Source organism: Zeugodacus cucurbitae, chromosome 5 (assembly GCF_028554725.1).
Source record: "Zeugodacus cucurbitae isolate PBARC_wt_2022May chromosome 5, idZeuCucr1.2, whole genome shotgun sequence".
NCBI classification, from domain to species: Eukaryota; Metazoa; Arthropoda; class Insecta; order Diptera; family Tephritidae; genus Zeugodacus; species Zeugodacus cucurbitae.
The window spans coordinates 61,977,643-61,993,656 of record NC_071670.1 but is presented as its reverse complement, the minus strand read 5'-3'; the positions used below and the strand labels follow the sequence as shown (position 1 = coordinate 61,993,656).

Genomic DNA, 16,014 nt, shown 5'->3' with positions numbered 1-16,014 from the left:
AAGCAACTATTCCAATAGTCGCAGCAGAACAACTATTCGGATAACCGTAGAACGATTATTCGAATAGTCGTAACATTGCGACTAATCGAATAGTACTAACCGGTTAATACTCGTACGAACGGTTACAAACCGGATATTCGAATAATCGGTTTTCAGGTTAATCGAATAATTTTAAGAGCCGTAATATACATACAATATATAATACAAAATACGAAAATGTAATCAAAATGCATATTCTGAAAAAGATTTATACGAGACTTCACATTTAAATAACGCTAACGTTTACAAACATATGTATTTATATCACTGCCGGCATTGTAAAAATTTGAGTCTAACGGGAGAATTTATTATTTGTGTGGACCGCAAATATGTTACGTCTGTACACTGTATAGCTGTACTATTTCAACATAACTGTACACGCTTTTCTTCAATGTGCTTTTATATACATAGTAGTACAACCGATTAAATTTTATTCCTTAGCTTTACCTATCTCCGACAATAGAACTTTACTTGCTTACGTATGTACACACCTGCTCAAAATAATAGGTACACCAAAATTTTTCAAACAAAACACTTGAAAAATAATTTTTAACGGGTGATTTTTTTGAGGTTAGGATTTTCATGCATTAGTATTTGACAGATCACGTGGGATTTCAGACATGGTGTCAAAGAGAAAGATGCTCAGTATGCTTTGACATTTCATCATGAATAGACTTACTAACGAGCAAAGCTTGCAAATCATTGAATTTTATTACCAAAATCAGTGTTCGGTTCGAAATGTGTTTCGCGCTTTTTTATCGACAAATTTTGTTCAGCGATGAGGCTCATTTCTGGTTGAATGGCTACGTAAATAAGCAAAATTGCCGCATTTGGGGTGAAGAGCAACCAGAAGCCGTTCAAGAACTGCCCATGCATCCCGAAAAATGCACTGTTTGGTGTGGTTTGTACGCTGGTGGAATCATTGGACCGTATTTTTTCAAAGATGCTGTTGGACGCAACGTTACGGTGAATGGCGATCGCTATCGTTCGATGCTAACAAACTTTTTGTTGCCAAAAATGGAAGAACTGAACTTGGTTGACATGTGGTTTCAACAAGATGGCGCTACATGCCACACAGCTCGCGATTCTATGGCCATTTTGAGGGAAAACTTCGGAGAACAATTCATCTCAAGAAATGGACCCGTAAGTTGGCCACCAAGATCATGCGATTTAACGCCTTTAGACTATTTTTTGTGGGGCTACGTCAAGTCTAAAGTCTACAGAAATAAGCCAGCAACTATTCCAGCTTTGGAAGACAACATTTCCGAAGAAATTCGGGCTATTCCGGCCGAAATGCTCGAAAAAGTTGCCCAAAATTGGACTTTCCGAATGGACCACCTAAGACGCAGCCGCGGTCAACATTTAAATGAAATTATCTTCAAAAAGTAAATGTCATGAACCAATCTAACGTTTCAAATAAAGAACCGATGAGATTTTGCAAATTTTATGCGTTTTTTTTTTTTAAAAAGTTATCAAGCTCTTAAAAAATCACCCTTTATTTAATTTTTTGAGAAATTATTCATTAGATATCTACAAGTAAAATTAAAATAACTTCAGGATCCAAGCACGCTACATAGTCGAATTCAGCCTGCTCAAAATAATACGTACACATTATTAAATTATGATACAAATGATTTAACATTATTTAGTAAATAGAGAGTACATCGACCATCATCACGGATTGGTTTACTAATTTTTTTGGACATACTGGATGGATCGCAAGTCCTACTTCTCAGTTGAAGAAACCCTACAAGTTCCAGCTTAGAACGATTTCCCAATTGCAATCAAAAAATTTTAGTAAGAGGTTAAACTTTTCTTTGAAATCATGTGTGTATATACATACATATACAAACATCTGTAAAAAAACTTTTCCTTTAAATAATCAGTAAAATTTTTAATCACACTATCTATCACTCATACACACGCGCACACATACAGACAAACACAAGCAACACATTAACAGTTATTTACTCAAGAATTATTTCGGCATCTTTAGCCTAACCCTATATCTTATTTTAGATATTTAAATAAAACGGTGAGGGATTCTCCGATGGCATTTGCTGGCAGTTAACGGTGGGGTTAAATAACTAAACACGGATGACAAAGTGAATTCTTAGTGCGACAAGCGGAGAACGAACGAGTGTAGAATTTCGGTTATTTTTCTCAAAACCGCGTAGTTCCTAGCAGTGCTTCAAGCAACAAAATGGCGAAAGACAATGAAGATGATGCGGTGGTTATAGATGAGGCACTCGAAAGAACGGGTGAGAATATGCAATAATACATCTTCATATTTTGAAATGGATTATTATATGTGCAACAAGATATTCAATCTCGACGGAATTAAAACATTGTATTTTCGATTTGTGAAACAAAATATAAAAAATCCTTCAACAGAAGCACTATAAAAGAACCTCAGATTCTGACATTGAACCTTAAATTTTAGTTAAATTGTTAAATAACGTCGCATTTTTTTTTTTCAAAAGACGTCGTATGTCAAGCGGCTCTAATTATTAAACAATGAGTTTGCAGTTTTTATCGGTCGGCCTCTGCTCGAAAAATGTCTGGAATAAATTTAAATAATTATAAAATAATGAAATTTGAGTGTTTGTGTATAAAATGTTAAGACATGTGAAATACATAATCTGAAATAGTTGAAAGTTCTTTGGTCCTCTACTTCGACTTCTTGATAACCTTTTGCTTTCAAAACCACATAATAGATTATGGATTAGGTTACTCGTGCAAATTTAAACACACAGAAACAAAATTATCAAATTATAAAAAAAATAGTTGTTGTCAGAGCTTTACATACACCTGGAATGCGCTTTAATGTTTTGGAACACATTACGTTAGGTTAGGATTAGTGGACCTTTGGAATGTCTGTGGTCTTGATAAAGTTGAATAATTCGCAATGTTTTATATGTGCAACTTCCTCGTTGATGTCGACCGAGACCAATAGGTGCGACTATTTGTATATAGAAAAACTTGCATTCGCATAGAATTTCCCAATTTCGATTAGATCCAACGCAACTTTAGCGATTTTTTTTTTAATTACTTAGCTATCTGTGGAAGACTGAACATACCGTTACAATTTAGATCCACTCCCAAAAATCCGTGATATTCGTTAGAAAGGTGAACTTGCTGGGTAATTTAGAATATCCCATGTTGTAACTGACTTATAGGGAATATTCTTTTGTCGATTTCTCTGACTGTTTCGATTTATGTGTTGCATTTTTAATGTTAATAAAAAACGTCTTGTATTCTTCCCACAGGTTATGGCAAGTTTAACATACTCTTAATTATATACTCCGGTTTCGTGCTCAACACTGTGATTCTTGAAGCTGTGGGCGTTAGCTTTGCCCTGCCCGTCTTAGAATGTGATCTGAATCTATCGCACAGGCAACAAGGCGTTCTAGGTGCTGTTTCCTTTGCCGGCGTCATTGCGAGTTCACACTTTTGGGGATTTCTAGCCGACACCCAAGGTCGCAAGCGGACAATGCAACCAGCATTAATTCTGGCATTTGTCGTTACTGCCTTCTCAAGTGTGTCGCCAAATTTCCTGACGTTCGCTTTGCTGCGATTCTTAAATGGCATACTGTGAGTATTGTAATTTATTGAAAATAATGTACTAAATCTTCTAATAGATATACCCGAATTTTTATAGGAATGGTTTTAAAGTACCATGTAAAGAAGAGGATAAATTGCATCAGTTTAACCTACTTCAGAATCCTGAGCTCAATTTCCGCTATGGATAATTTATCGGCTAATATTCCACTCAAAGAAAGTGTTAGTCCCAAAATATTACCCAGTTCGTCTTACTTACCTCTCTGTGAATGGTATGAAGCTCCTCTTTGTAGAATACCAATGTATTCAGTTATGTCAATGTCTTGTAAAGGTGGATGTGACCTTGAATCCCTTTATTATTTATTTGCATTTTTTTCGTTTTAAATGGTAAATGTTTAAATTAAATTGTAGGAAATGATATTAGTCCATAGCGTAATTGCTCCAATTTAAGAGTCTATCACAAACCGTAAAAAACTGAGCGTTGTATGGGAACCATTACTAGACTGATAGATATGTTGGAGCATTACTTGGCTAAACGGTGGTTTTCCGACCAAAAATTTACTACATTCCTTTGTAAACAAAAACAACAGAGGTGGTCTCCTTTTGATACCAATAATACTTGACTGTATTTGGAATTAGACCTCCTGCCTTGTAGAGAGCATGTTCTCTTGGCAGGAGGTCAGGTTACCTAGGTTGAGTGACTGATTATTTAATATTTTTAATTTAAAAAAAAAAACGAACTCAAACAGTTGTCTTTTTTAAGTCCAATGTTCAGGAATTGACGAATCGAAAAAATCTAATAATAGTAAAAATAATTAAATATTTTACATTCCTAGTTAAAGATATAAACAAATAACAAAAACATTTCAAAAATTATGTTAACAGCATCTCCGCTTGTTCCGCGACGACTTTCGCTTACCTTGGAGAGTTCCATTGTCAAAAAGATCGCAGTCGCGCTATACTAGGCGCTAGTTTCATAAGTGCGGCCATCTCTATAATCATTCCCATCATGGCAGGGACCTTCATTAATCAAGAGTTTGAAATCTACCTGCCGTACATAGATATAGTTTTCAAGCCATGGCGTTCCTTCTTCTTGGCCTTCGGTGTGCCCGGCTTCATTTGTGGTTTGATAATGTTTTTCTTGCCGGAGAGTCCAAAGTATCTACTATCTGCCGGAAAGCCTGAAGAAGCTATAGAAGTATTAAAGCGTATGCATAGAATAAATCTTGGGAGCAAGGATCCTGACAGCGCATACACGGTATGTTTTTAGAAATGTTTCTAAACAATAAAAGTGTCGGTATGCTTACAATTTCTCTATAATATTTGTAGGTTACTACCTTACTGCCGGACGCCGACACACCAATGGCCAAAGTGAAAGGTTTAGAAAAGAAGAATCTCCTAGTATCCATTATACAGTCAATGTGGCAACAAACAGCGCCACTTTTCATGCGCGAACACCTACGGAAAACATTTCTGTCTAGTCTAATATTGTACATAATATTCTTTAGCGCTCATGGCGTATACATGTGGTTCCCGTATATTCTAAATACCATATCACAATATACCGATAAGTTTACCGAATCGAAACGCATTTGTGAGATTATCAAATTCGTACAATCGGGAAATCTTACAAGCGTGGATGAAGATGTAAGTTCTTTAAATCCACCTTGGGTCAAGATTAGTAATTTAATAATATTTGCATACATTTTTACAGGGTCCAATTGAAACGTGCAAAATGCACTTGGAAATATCAACCTATATGCATAGCATGTTCTTCGAAATTATATATGTGGTTATACTGCTGATTATTATGTTTTTCATTAGTAGAGTTGGACGTAAACTTATGCTTTGTAAGTATCAATTAGGTCGTCAATGTAAACTTGATTTTATAATAAGATTTATTTTTTTTAGTCATAAATCTTTTGGTTTGTGGGGTTTGTGGCATATTAGCCTTTACCATAAAAATTCCCCTAGTGGGCATTTATCTCTTGATCATTCAGCTTTGCTGCGGTTGTGGCATATCCGTGCTCAATGCCATTGTTGTCGAAATATTCCCAACAAATTTAAGGTAAGTAGCAAAAGAAAGTCTCAAAACTCATTCGTCTGCATGCAGAACTTTGGTTTTAAATGTATTCAATATATCCGAGATTATATACAACTAAAGGTCGTAAGCTTCGGATTTTATTGAAGTAATTCCCGAATTATATCTGTATTAAATTCTTTAATTTCTAATTTCTTTCAGAGGTATGGCCGTTTGCATATCTCTTATGATCGGACGTATTGGAACCGTCTCGGGATCCAACATTTTAGGTTTACTCATTGAAACACATTGCGAGATGGCATTTTATAGCCCAGCGGTGGGACTAATTATTGCAGGCGCTCTCGGTTTTCTTTTGCCGAGTGCAAACCATGTTGTTGCTAAACCAAAAGATCTGGAGAATAACTCATAACTTACCTATAAACTCAGTATTTTTAGAGGATAATTCAGTTTTAGATAGAAATATTGTTAAAAATAAAATATAAATTAATTTAAGAAACAGTAAAAAAATTTTGTTAAACATTTACTGTGTAAATATATTTAAGTAAGGATAAGTAATAATTTTTTTATATTTTTCCTAGTTTAATATTCTGTTCTAACAGTTATTTTCTTCAGAATCAAGTCTACGACTCAAATAATATATAATTTAGGACTCTATTGAGTGAATTTTACCGAGCTCTTCCTCAACAATGGGTGACGCTTTAACTATTAGGACATCATCCTTTGTGTAAACTTTATGTTTATTAGCCATTCCAAAGCCCCAGTCTAACTTTTCGTTATTTCGAAGTAGAAAGCGTTAAATGAATAAGCTTTACGGTATAAAATCGGAGGGAATTCGGTTAGGTGAGAATTAAATTGTTTAATACAGATATTTATACTATAATCTTTGGGAAACAACACAGCCTTATTTAATTTGCTTCAAATTTTCTAAACTTAGAGGTAATTATTACTCATACATACGCAATATACATTTACGTTTTACTTTCTGCAACATCATTTAATTAATCACTTAAAAGTTTACTTACTTTTCAAATCAATTAGTAATGCTATAAAATATTAATTCAATTCATAAAATACTCTTATTAACATATAATTACACTGCAGCTGTATAATCAAACATATAATTGTTTGTATGTGTGCAACATTCAGTTCACACCTATCACACTGTAGAACTAACTTTGTATTATATCACATTATTGATTTTCGAAACTATTTTAATTCACCACAATCGGCAATGACAATTTTCTTCATTGGCCCACCGCTCGCACAGCCTAAAGCTTCCATGGCTTTAACGACTTCCATACCTGGAATGACCTGCCCAAACACCACATGCTGCCCATCCAGCCAAGGTGTCTTTACAGTGCAAATAAAGAATTGTGAGCCATTTGTATGTGGTCCGGCATTTGCCATCGATAACACACCGGGTAAGGTGTGCTTCAGCTTAAAGTTTTCATCTTTGAATGTATTGCCATAAATGGATTTGCCACCAGTGCCATCACGGTTCGTAAAATCACCACCTTGACACATGAAATTCGGTATTACACGATGGAATGTGCAGCCCTTATAGCCGTATCCCTTCTTGCCGGTACACAAAACGCGAAAGTTCTCAGCAGTTTTGGGCACAACATCCTTGCGGAGCTGGAAATAATTGAATTTTTTTTGGGCTTTTATGTAGTACAGCGCCATTATAGCTCGAAACTTATGTAGGCGATTGATGCACGGTAATGAGTTCTACAATATGTGCATATGCCTTGAGATGCTTTGGATGCTTATGGTTACATGCGTGTAAAAGCTTGCGATGTCTCTGTAGCAGTGCATTCGAATGTAGAACTACTACTATTTGTTATATTTCAATATTTTATTTGAAATGATTCAGAGGAATTATAAACAATTTCATAAAATAACGTAGGCAACATAGAGTTCATTCCAATACAACAACCAAACCAAACTCACAAAAATATATATGTAAAACTAAATTCAGTAAAGCAACAAAGCAACTTCATTCCATAACGCCAGAGTCTGCAATCATAATCTTGCGTTTGGTCTTGCCAGAACCCGAACCGAAACCTTCTATCTTCTTCACTATATCCAAGCCCTCGATGACCTTGCCGAAAACTACATGCTTATCGTCCAACCAAGCTGTCTTCACAGTACAAATAAAGAACTGCGAGCCGTTTGTATTCGGACCAGCATTGGCCATTGAAAGTGTACCGGGGCCTTCATGTTTCAAGGAGAAATTCTCATCTTTGAACTTGGGACCATAAATAGACTTGCCGCCAGTGCCATTGTTATCGGTGAAATCGCCACCTTGACACATGAAATCCGGTATGACACGATGGAACATGGAACCTTTGTAACCGTAGCCTTTTTCGCCAGTGCATAGAGCACGAAAATTCTCACAGGTTTTCGGTACAACATCTGAACGAAGCTGTAATTTCGGAAAGTTTTATTTACTTTTTTTAGTAATAATTATTTCAAGTAAATTTGCGCAAAACAATGAACATATCCGGACAATAAACGATACCTACAACTATGTCAGGATATGTCTGCTCAAATCAAAAAAATCTTGAAGAAACAAACTGTTATAACTGAGCCTTGAAAACTATAAAATAAAACAAAATATTGTGATTATTCTAATAGAGTTCCAAATTGAATTTTTATTCGCTCATGATAGAAAAAAATAAACTGCAGGAGAATCATTAAACTCATGTTTCCAAATACTTTACTAGAAAGTTATGAAGTACCGTTAAATTTAAATGCGACAATGCTGCTTGAATGTTACATTATACTTAGCTATTTCTTTTAGCTTTATATATATATATTTATATTTTAGTATGTGTTAATTTGTAACGCTGCTTAAAGCGCTCCAGACTCAGCGACGACAATCTTCTTGCTGGTCTTGCCAGACTGTGAACCCAAACCCTCAATAGTTTTAACTACATCCATGCCTTCGACAACCTTGCCGAAAACCACATGCTTGTTGTCCAACCAAGCTGTCTTCACAGTACAAATAAAGAACTGCGAGCCGTTGGTGTTGGGTCCAGCGTTAGCCATTGACAAAATACCGGGTTCGGTGTGCTTCAAGGCGAAGTTCTCATCAGCAAACTTAGCGCCATAAATCGATTTGCCACCAGTGCCATTGTGGTTTGTGAAATCACCACCTTGACACATGAAGTTGGGGATCACACGGTGGAAACAGGAGCCTTTATAACCGAAGCCTTTTTCGCCGGTGCACAAGGCACGGAAATTCTCAGCAGTTTTGGGCACAACATCGGGGCGGAGCTGTAACATATTATAATTTTTTTTTGATAATGATTAGCATTTTCGTTCTTTATTTTAATTTTTGTTTATTTACATATTAGACGACACAACACACAGCAGACTTGAGAGATTTCCATTTGATATTCCACGCACATAAAGTCAGGCAACAAAATCACTCAAAACAAATATAATATTATTATGCACATAAACTTAAATACATAAAGGTAAATGACAAATTTGCATACACATAGTACCGTTAAATTACACACACCACTCATTTTTTCATTAGAAACATTCATACAAATAAAATAAGCAATTTAATTTAATATAGCACATGCGTCAATATATATTAGAAGATTACAGAACTCATATTCAATTATTCTAAATTTAAATTGTTTTTATTCCAATTGTCCTGAATCTTCGATAAGAATTTTCTTAGATGTTTTGCCCGATTGACTGCCAAGTGCTTCAATACGTTTGACAACATCCAATCCCTCCACTACTTGTCCAAAAACGACATGACGATTGTCCAACCATGTAGTCTTTACGGTACACACAAAAAACTGTGATCCATTTGTATTTGGTCCAGCATTTGCCATAGATAGAATACCGGGTCCGGTATGTTTTAAGGTGAAATTCTCATCATCGAACTTATTGCCAAAGATGGATTTGCCGCCAGTGCCATTGTGTTGGGTAAAGTCACCGCCTTGGCACATGAAATTCGGTATGACGCGATGAAAGCATGAACCTTTATAACCGAAGCCTTTTTCACCCGTACATAGAGCGCGAAAATTTTCAGCAGTTTTGGGCACAACATCTGTGCGAAGCTACAAAAATGATGTAGAATAGTATTTTGTACAAAGATGTATAAGCGAACCTCCTGCATAAGTACTAACTATACCAAATTGTATTAGTAAAAATCACTTTCAAATTTCTGACTCATACAACAGTTTCGCATACTCACAATAAAATAAGTTAAAAATGTAAAAAATACATACATATGTATATACATGCACGCAAATTTATAATCTCAAAGCTTAAATTAAATATTTGTTTGTAAAAAATGACATCAAATCAAATTTGCGTTACGTAAGCTACTTTATAAAGCTTGGTATAATAAACAACAAAGTGAAATATTCAAATGTGTTTGTATATAAAGTTATGACTCAATAACCAGACACCTACAGTCGCAAAAACGTTTGTGGAAAAGTAGAAAGGTAAAAAACGGGTTAAATAACTATCCATTACGATTGGTTCCAAAAGGATAGCTAATCATTTCGAATTGTATCGCAGCGAAAGTTTTGCATACAAATATTAGTTAGAGGCATGGGTCTAGTTGTGGCCCAATTCTAATTGTAAATACCATAAATTATTTAAAAATTTCGATTATAGAGCGAGTATTTGTTTGAAAAGTTACCACCTTTATTTATTCGATCGATAGATAGCTGCTATTGGCATACAGGATCACGTTGTTTAAATTTAAACGAGAACTTTTGAAAATGGTGCTAATGTAGCTAGGTATATTAAAGCATGATAGAGGACAATTTTGTAAAATACCTAATTAAACCCACACATATCCATACCCGGTTTATGCAAAATTAAGGACAATAGGCGTACACTCATGACAGGTCGCGACATTATTTACTGTTCAACCAAACATGACTACATCATTTACACATATGGAGATTACATATGTATATTGCACGCATTACTATCGCAGACATAAAAATTAGTATACTACTATTGTAATGACATGGTATGAAATTGCAGCAATTATTTAGCTAAAACGATTTGATTCAACAGATTTTTTACTATAAATTATTTCACGAGGTTAAATGCATTAGAAATGTGAATTTTGAAATATGTGGGGTGGGTGCAATAACCAACCACCTGCGACAAAAACAAACAGAAACAACAATATAGATGCTTGGATACATAAAACATTTAGAATAGTGTGGCATTTCATTTAAAATTTTGCAGATTTTTTCTAAAAGTTTTCACGAAAAATCATTGAAGAAAAATATAAATAATATCCTGCAGGCTTACATTAAATAAATTTTTTATTCGAAAGTATTTTTAAAAATTTTTAAGTGAAATATTTAAGACTGTAGAGGCTGCATTACATATGTACATATGTATATTTATTCAATATTTACATACACAAACATGGGAAAATGTGTATAAGCTAAGTGGGGTATTGATATCTAAATGTGGTGATAGTGATATTTAATAATTTCATCAGGTTTCACTCTGCGATATATCAACTAGCTAAAAAAATATAATATAGTAATCAATTGTACATATGTATTCGAAAATGGCAGCTAAGATAAATTAATGATAATTTAAAAAAAATAGTAAATGAAAATAAAAAAACGACATTTTCCAAAAAGATTAACGAAATTATTTAAAAATTGCATTTGTATATAAATATATGTACATTATAGACTTAAACAATTAACGAACATTAAAATCGCAACATATACACCACAAAAAAATCAATATTTAAAATTAAAACTTTGGACACTGCCCATAGAAATTATAGATACAAAAGGTAGGTAACATATCCCCATCCCTTTCTGGTGCCATTTACCAAAGTTGTCGTGCAATGCCATTTACAACTTGTTCACTCAAGGTCACATGGTCATTTCGGCTACACACGTTTATTAAGTATACACGTGCATTATGCATATACAAATCACAAATATGTAAAATTGATATCGATGCACACCACACCAAAACACAAAAAAAAACTTAGGTTTTACAAATAGCTAAAAGTGGGTTTGGTGAAGTCGGCAATGGAAAATTACTATCAGTCTCCCCTTTTAGAATACTACTCACACACAAACATGCCTATACTTATACAATTTAACACAAGCAGAGCCGCAAACATCGGCATTTACACGATTTCAAGTCAATCAGCGTGAACACCCAACCGAGTATCCAGCCGGCCATTAAACTACATATCATTGGAAATGATTAAATTCAAAATGAGCCGATTAAAATCAAAACCTCAAACCTTTCAAATGCAATACAAAGAACACTTTCTAGACTGTTGCGAGTTAACACGTGTCACTTTTACCTGAGAATACCCTATTTACTCCAATTATAAGCGCTGCAAGAACTACTAGTAAATACTCATGGGGGAATTAATTAGCTCTTAAATATACAAAAACAATACTCCATTTACTGCAATATATAAAATTAAATCAAATATCTGTAGAAATAAATTATAAACAGGCCACTTAACCGAAAGTTGGCGTCATCGGCCACCGCATAAACCAACACACTCAAAATCCGGCAAAGCAAGAATGGCGTGTGTATTCTCGTATGTATACGTATGCGCAACGATGTAGAGAAATTGCAATGGGGCCCCGCCAATCGCTGCTACCAACATATGTATATATCCACATACATGTAAATTGCAATTGTAATCACACATTTCTCTCAAATTAATCGTACTTTTTCACATTCCATAATATCATCATAACCTCAAACTTAAAAATGTTGCTGCTCCTTTGAAATAACACCTCACAATTTTTAACATTCTCACAATCAATTATTCACTTAAACCACGATCATTTCTACACAGCTAATTAGCCAAACTTATAATTATCAAAAAATTTATGTTTCATGCATCAAATTATGTATCTCATGAATTTTCATTAGCATATGGTGATTGGAAATGCATTGCTTACCTCCATGACGATGCGTCCAAGCGGCTGTCCGTCAGCAGTCATATCGAAAAATACACGGGGAAGACCCATTTTGCCTTTATTGCTTTTACTGCTGTTACTTGCGAAACGAACACCAAGAAATCCTATTTGAGACTGAAATTCAAAATGAAGCTGCCCGACTTCGATTCCGGTTTGTAGAAAATTCGATTTTTTTGCCAAGATGGCGAGCGGTCGTTGCTGGCGGCAGCAGCCTCGTAACAGTGTTGCTGTTGCACCGAAAAGCGCCATTTTCACTCGATAACAACACGTGAGAATATATAAGACCGATTAATGTGGAACACAGTCAAACTCTAGAACACACCCAGTAAGGGATCTGCAGCCGTTGTATCTTCTGGATAATAGAAAAAGGATTAGCTTTTTTATTTACTGTTTGCCGGTCACGTTTAGTGTTACCTAATCATTTTTCTTAGCGATGGAAAGTTCGTTATCGCTTGTGAAAAAAGCATCACTACAGCAAGCATGCTTATAACGCAGGGTTGATATTTTTGCACTAGGGTGGCTTATTCAAAGAATTTAATTAGCAAATATATATTATTTATTACTTAAATATTTCAATATCATAAAGCTGATAATAGAAAACAATAAATTTAAAGAATAATTAAATTTACCTACAAATTGAATGCTTATCCGTTTATAATCTCTCACATTGAAAATGCAATGAAGATCTATAGAAACTGTCTTTACATTGAATAATTTTACAGCCTAAGCAGCTCTGTGGGTTGCCAAATTTAAGTTTTTATTTACATTTTTTAACCAGTGACATTCAATAGATTTGGCAACATTATCGCTCATACTGGACATCGAAGGATGCATTTGCTTTGTTGAAGAAAACACCAATTTGACAATCGAGTATATATTTTGTAAGAAAAATACAATATTGAATTTTTCAAATCTAAAAAAGAAATTAAGTTTGTCAAAAAAAGCATATAGATATTTCTAAAGCTATAAATTACAAGTTCAAAGCTAAAATTAAGGTACGATATCAGGATATGTTGACCTTCAAAAGAATTCACTCGTATCGTAAATAACAATTGCTTTAATGATTGTCTAAATGAAGCACAAGACAGCTTGAAAATTTTTGATTTTTATACAGAATGCCCATGGGAGCAGAGCCTGTTTATCAACCGACAACCGTCTCGGTCTCCTATGAGCCACGACCAGGAAGAAACAATGCTCGTTTACCATTTAAAATATTGCGGAATACGCGATTTCAGGTATTACAGCAAATTTTTTTTTTTATTATTTTTAGCAAAGTGTTATGCAGTGTAAATATGATTAATGTTTATTAAAGTGGAAAGTAATATATCTTTTCATTTAAAATAATCGGTAAAACGAGTAGAACCGGTAAAAGATGTATTTTCATTTTCTTTATTTTTTGTATTCCCACAACCTCCTAAATTTATGCTTTTATCAATCAAAAGATACACACACGCATAAATTGTTTAAAAGCGTTTAAGCTCAATTGTTAAAGTGAATTGTTTACACTTTCCAATACTCAAATATAAATATACATACATATGTGCGTTTAATAATTCTGCAAAATAACGCGCACCGTTGCAGTGTTTAGTAAAAATGCATTCATTCATACATTTATAATAAGTCGTAAATTTATAATAATTATAATAGTAAATATATATGTGTTTGGTTACTTAATTCTAATAATATGCGCTTGTTACTTTCAGCTGTTTATGTTGATTATTGGACTTTTGTCCGTTGCAACTGGTTTGGCCATATTTTCTAGCGCGTACGACAGCATGCCCAGTAACTTATTTTACAATAAGCATACCGAAAATCTGCCCGACAACGATATTGTGATAATTGGCCACCAAATCCCAACTGGAATTGTTGTTTTGTGTGCTTTTCTCGTGGTAACCGGTGCGATGTGCATTGGTAAATTGAAGCATTTCAATATATTTTTTTAATTTTATTGCAGTTTTTAATTTGATTTAATTTGTTGCATACTTTTAGGCGTTTATCTAGCTGTTGCCGACTGGCGGCGCCATTGTATTTGCCGTTGCCCACTGTTTGATAAGAAAAAATCTTTAGCTCGACAACTGCAATGCCAAAACGGTGGTGGTTGTGGTGGTGAAGGCATAATGGCGTTAAATCCTTCAACAGATCCGCTTGTATCGCACACACAATACGCACAGATATCGGAGCTGCCACACCGGTGCGATGAAGAAGAACGCAGAAACTTGATGCCCGACAACAAAGATTGGTGATTTTATCATTTATCGTACATAAGCAGTTTTTAGACAATTACACCATCTATTATTAGCACACATGTATTTATATATTTAAAAATGTTCTTATTTTTACAAAATTGCAGTCTCAGCAGCGCTGAAGAGTCGGATCGCATGTTGGAACCCGATCCACGAATTGTTTTGCGGCCAATGGGTCGCTTAGATGATGCTTAAGAGCGACGGAAAAGGTAGAAGTGAATGGGAAAAACTGTGCAGCTGGCTGTCGTATTAAATACAGTAACTTTACTGTCGTTTTAAACGTAGAGATTCTACGAATATTTTGTGTATCCACTAAATTATTACAATTTGAATTATGTTAAGCTAATTAGAGCTGTGTTTTTCGTAAGTAAACACTTGTTTTGAATTTTTCAAATGCATTGTGACATTTGTTATTCCACGTATATTCTAATTGTAACTAATTTTCACAAATCCAGATTTTTAAACATTTAATTATATAGTCTATTAAATTTTAAATTGAGAATTGAGGTAATCTCGTAGTTGTAAGCTATTATATTTATCGCTTAGACACAAAGTTCAGCAATTTGTTGATCCACGCACACACACACACACGCATACATATAATAAATTCGTGTAAAATTAACATTTTAATAAAAAAAAAATAAAATTGTATTTGTAATTACCTACAAATAAGTAACTTTAAATTATTAGTACTTTTGGAAAACAACCGTTCGCATATTTATATAAGTAATATTTAAAATAAAGCATTAAAGCAGTACACAAAACGAAGCTCGAAATCATGCGGTACTGTCAGTCTTATGCATTAAATATTTTACTCTAAACGTATTTGTTGTATTTGAATTAAGTACGAACTTTGCTTTCCTAACCAATAAAAATGGCGTAAATACTCATTTTTTAAAACAAATAACGATTTTTCATTATTTATGATATCTGAAAAAATTATGTTACAATATAGGTAAGTTCCTTAAAACACTTTATTCTAAACTGCAGTGACCTAAATACCACGATTAAAAAAATAAGAGCCACAATAGGTACAACGATGACTCCAGCGAACTCACCCCGGACGATTATAGTCCGTAGAATCTTGTTCCATACGCTCCATAACCTTTCGGAGTTTGTTTATGTTGATACAACAACTACAGCAATGTACTCTAACTGT

General features: G+C 34.3%; 4 protein-coding genes across 7 annotated transcripts; 2 read left to right on the top strand and 2 right to left on the bottom strand.

The window, feature by feature from the left end:
* The first annotated feature begins 2,232 nt into the window (after positions 1-2,232).
* LOC105208890 (synaptic vesicle glycoprotein 2B) lies at positions 2,233-6,050 on the top strand. The gene is made up of 7 exons (XM_011178975.3): positions 2,233-2,300; positions 3,309-3,633; positions 4,486-4,858; positions 4,930-5,247; positions 5,315-5,450; positions 5,512-5,668; positions 5,843-6,050. The coding sequence occupies exons 1-7, from the start codon at positions 2,243-2,245 to the stop codon at positions 6,048-6,050; spliced, it is 1,575 nt and encodes a 524-aa protein (XP_011177277.1). The 5' UTR covers positions 2,233-2,242.
* On the bottom strand, positions 4,923-7,332 carry LOC128922315 (peptidyl-prolyl cis-trans isomerase F, mitochondrial-like). Its single transcript, XM_054232356.1, has one exon. The coding sequence runs from the start codon at positions 7,322-7,324 to the stop codon at positions 6,848-6,850; it is 477 nt and encodes a 158-aa protein (XP_054088331.1). The 5' UTR covers positions 7,325-7,332; the 3' UTR covers positions 4,923-6,847.
* A 145-nt stretch (positions 7,333-7,477) lies between these two features.
* On the bottom strand, positions 7,478-13,039 carry LOC105208897 (peptidyl-prolyl cis-trans isomerase). 3 transcript variants are annotated; one of them, XM_011178981.3, is made up of 2 exons: positions 12,595-13,039; positions 7,478-8,066 (listed from the first exon to the last, which is right to left on the bottom strand). In XM_011178981.3, exons 1-2 carry the CDS (start codon positions 12,859-12,861, stop codon positions 7,638-7,640), a joined length of 696 nt encoding a protein of 231 aa, XP_011177283.1. In that variant the 5' UTR covers positions 12,862-13,039; the 3' UTR covers positions 7,478-7,637. The 3 variants fall into 3 exon arrangements, with proteins under 3 accessions (XP_011177283.1, XP_011177285.1, XP_011177284.1); XM_011178983.3 differs by lacking the exon at positions 7,478-8,066 and adding an exon at positions 8,261-8,920 and having other exon boundaries at positions 12,595-12,985; XM_011178982.3 differs by lacking the exon at positions 7,478-8,066 and adding an exon at positions 8,851-9,726.
* Positions 13,040-13,394: 355 nt separating this feature from the next.
* On the top strand, positions 13,395-15,751 carry LOC105208898 (Movement protein TGB2). 2 transcript variants are annotated; one of them, XM_011178986.3, is made up of 5 exons: positions 13,395-13,607; positions 13,727-13,847; positions 14,316-14,523; positions 14,602-14,869; positions 14,963-15,751. In XM_011178986.3, exons 2-4 carry the CDS (start codon positions 13,728-13,730, stop codon positions 14,853-14,855), a joined length of 582 nt encoding a protein of 193 aa, XP_011177288.1. In that variant the 5' UTR covers positions 13,395-13,607; position 13,727; the 3' UTR covers positions 14,856-14,869; positions 14,963-15,751. The 2 variants fall into 2 exon arrangements, with proteins under 2 accessions (XP_011177288.1, XP_011177286.1); XM_011178984.3 differs by having other exon boundaries at positions 13,396-13,607; positions 14,602-14,851; positions 14,963-15,747.
* The last annotated feature ends 263 nt before the right edge of the window (positions 15,752-16,014 follow it).

Bases quoted from the DNA above. Each gene is read 5' to 3' on its own strand.
- LOC105208890 (XM_011178975.3), top strand. From the start codon at position 2,243: ATGGCGAAAGACAATGAAGATGATGCGGTGGTTATAGATGAGGCACTC. The intron at 3,634-4,485 runs GTGAGTATTGTA...TTATGTTAACAG, and splicing joins CGATTCTTAAATGGCATACT to CATCTCCGCTTGTTCCGCGA. The intron at 5,669-5,842 runs GTAAGTAGCAAA...AATTTCTTTCAG, and splicing joins ATATTCCCAACAAATTTAAG to AGGTATGGCCGTTTGCATAT.
- LOC128922315 (XM_054232356.1), bottom strand. From the start codon at position 7,324: ATGGCGCTGTACTACATAAAAGCCCAAAAAAAATTCAATTATTTCCAG.
- LOC105208897 (XM_011178981.3), bottom strand. From the start codon at position 12,861: ATGGCGCTTTTCGGTGCAACAGCAACACTGTTACGAGGCTGCTGCCGC. The intron at 8,067-12,594 runs GTAAGCAATGCA...CCGAAATTACAG, and splicing joins TTGGACGCATCGTCATGGAG to CTTCGTTCAGATGTTGTACC.
- LOC105208898 (XM_011178984.3), top strand. From the start codon at position 13,728: ATGCCCATGGGAGCAGAGCCTGTTTATCAACCGACAACCGTCTCGGTC. The intron at 13,848-14,315 runs GTATTACAGCAA...TGTTACTTTCAG, and splicing joins TGCGGAATACGCGATTTCAG to CTGTTTATGTTGATTATTGG. The intron at 14,524-14,601 runs GTAAATTGAAGC...GCATACTTTTAG, and splicing joins AACCGGTGCGATGTGCATTG to GCGTTTATCTAGCTGTTGCC.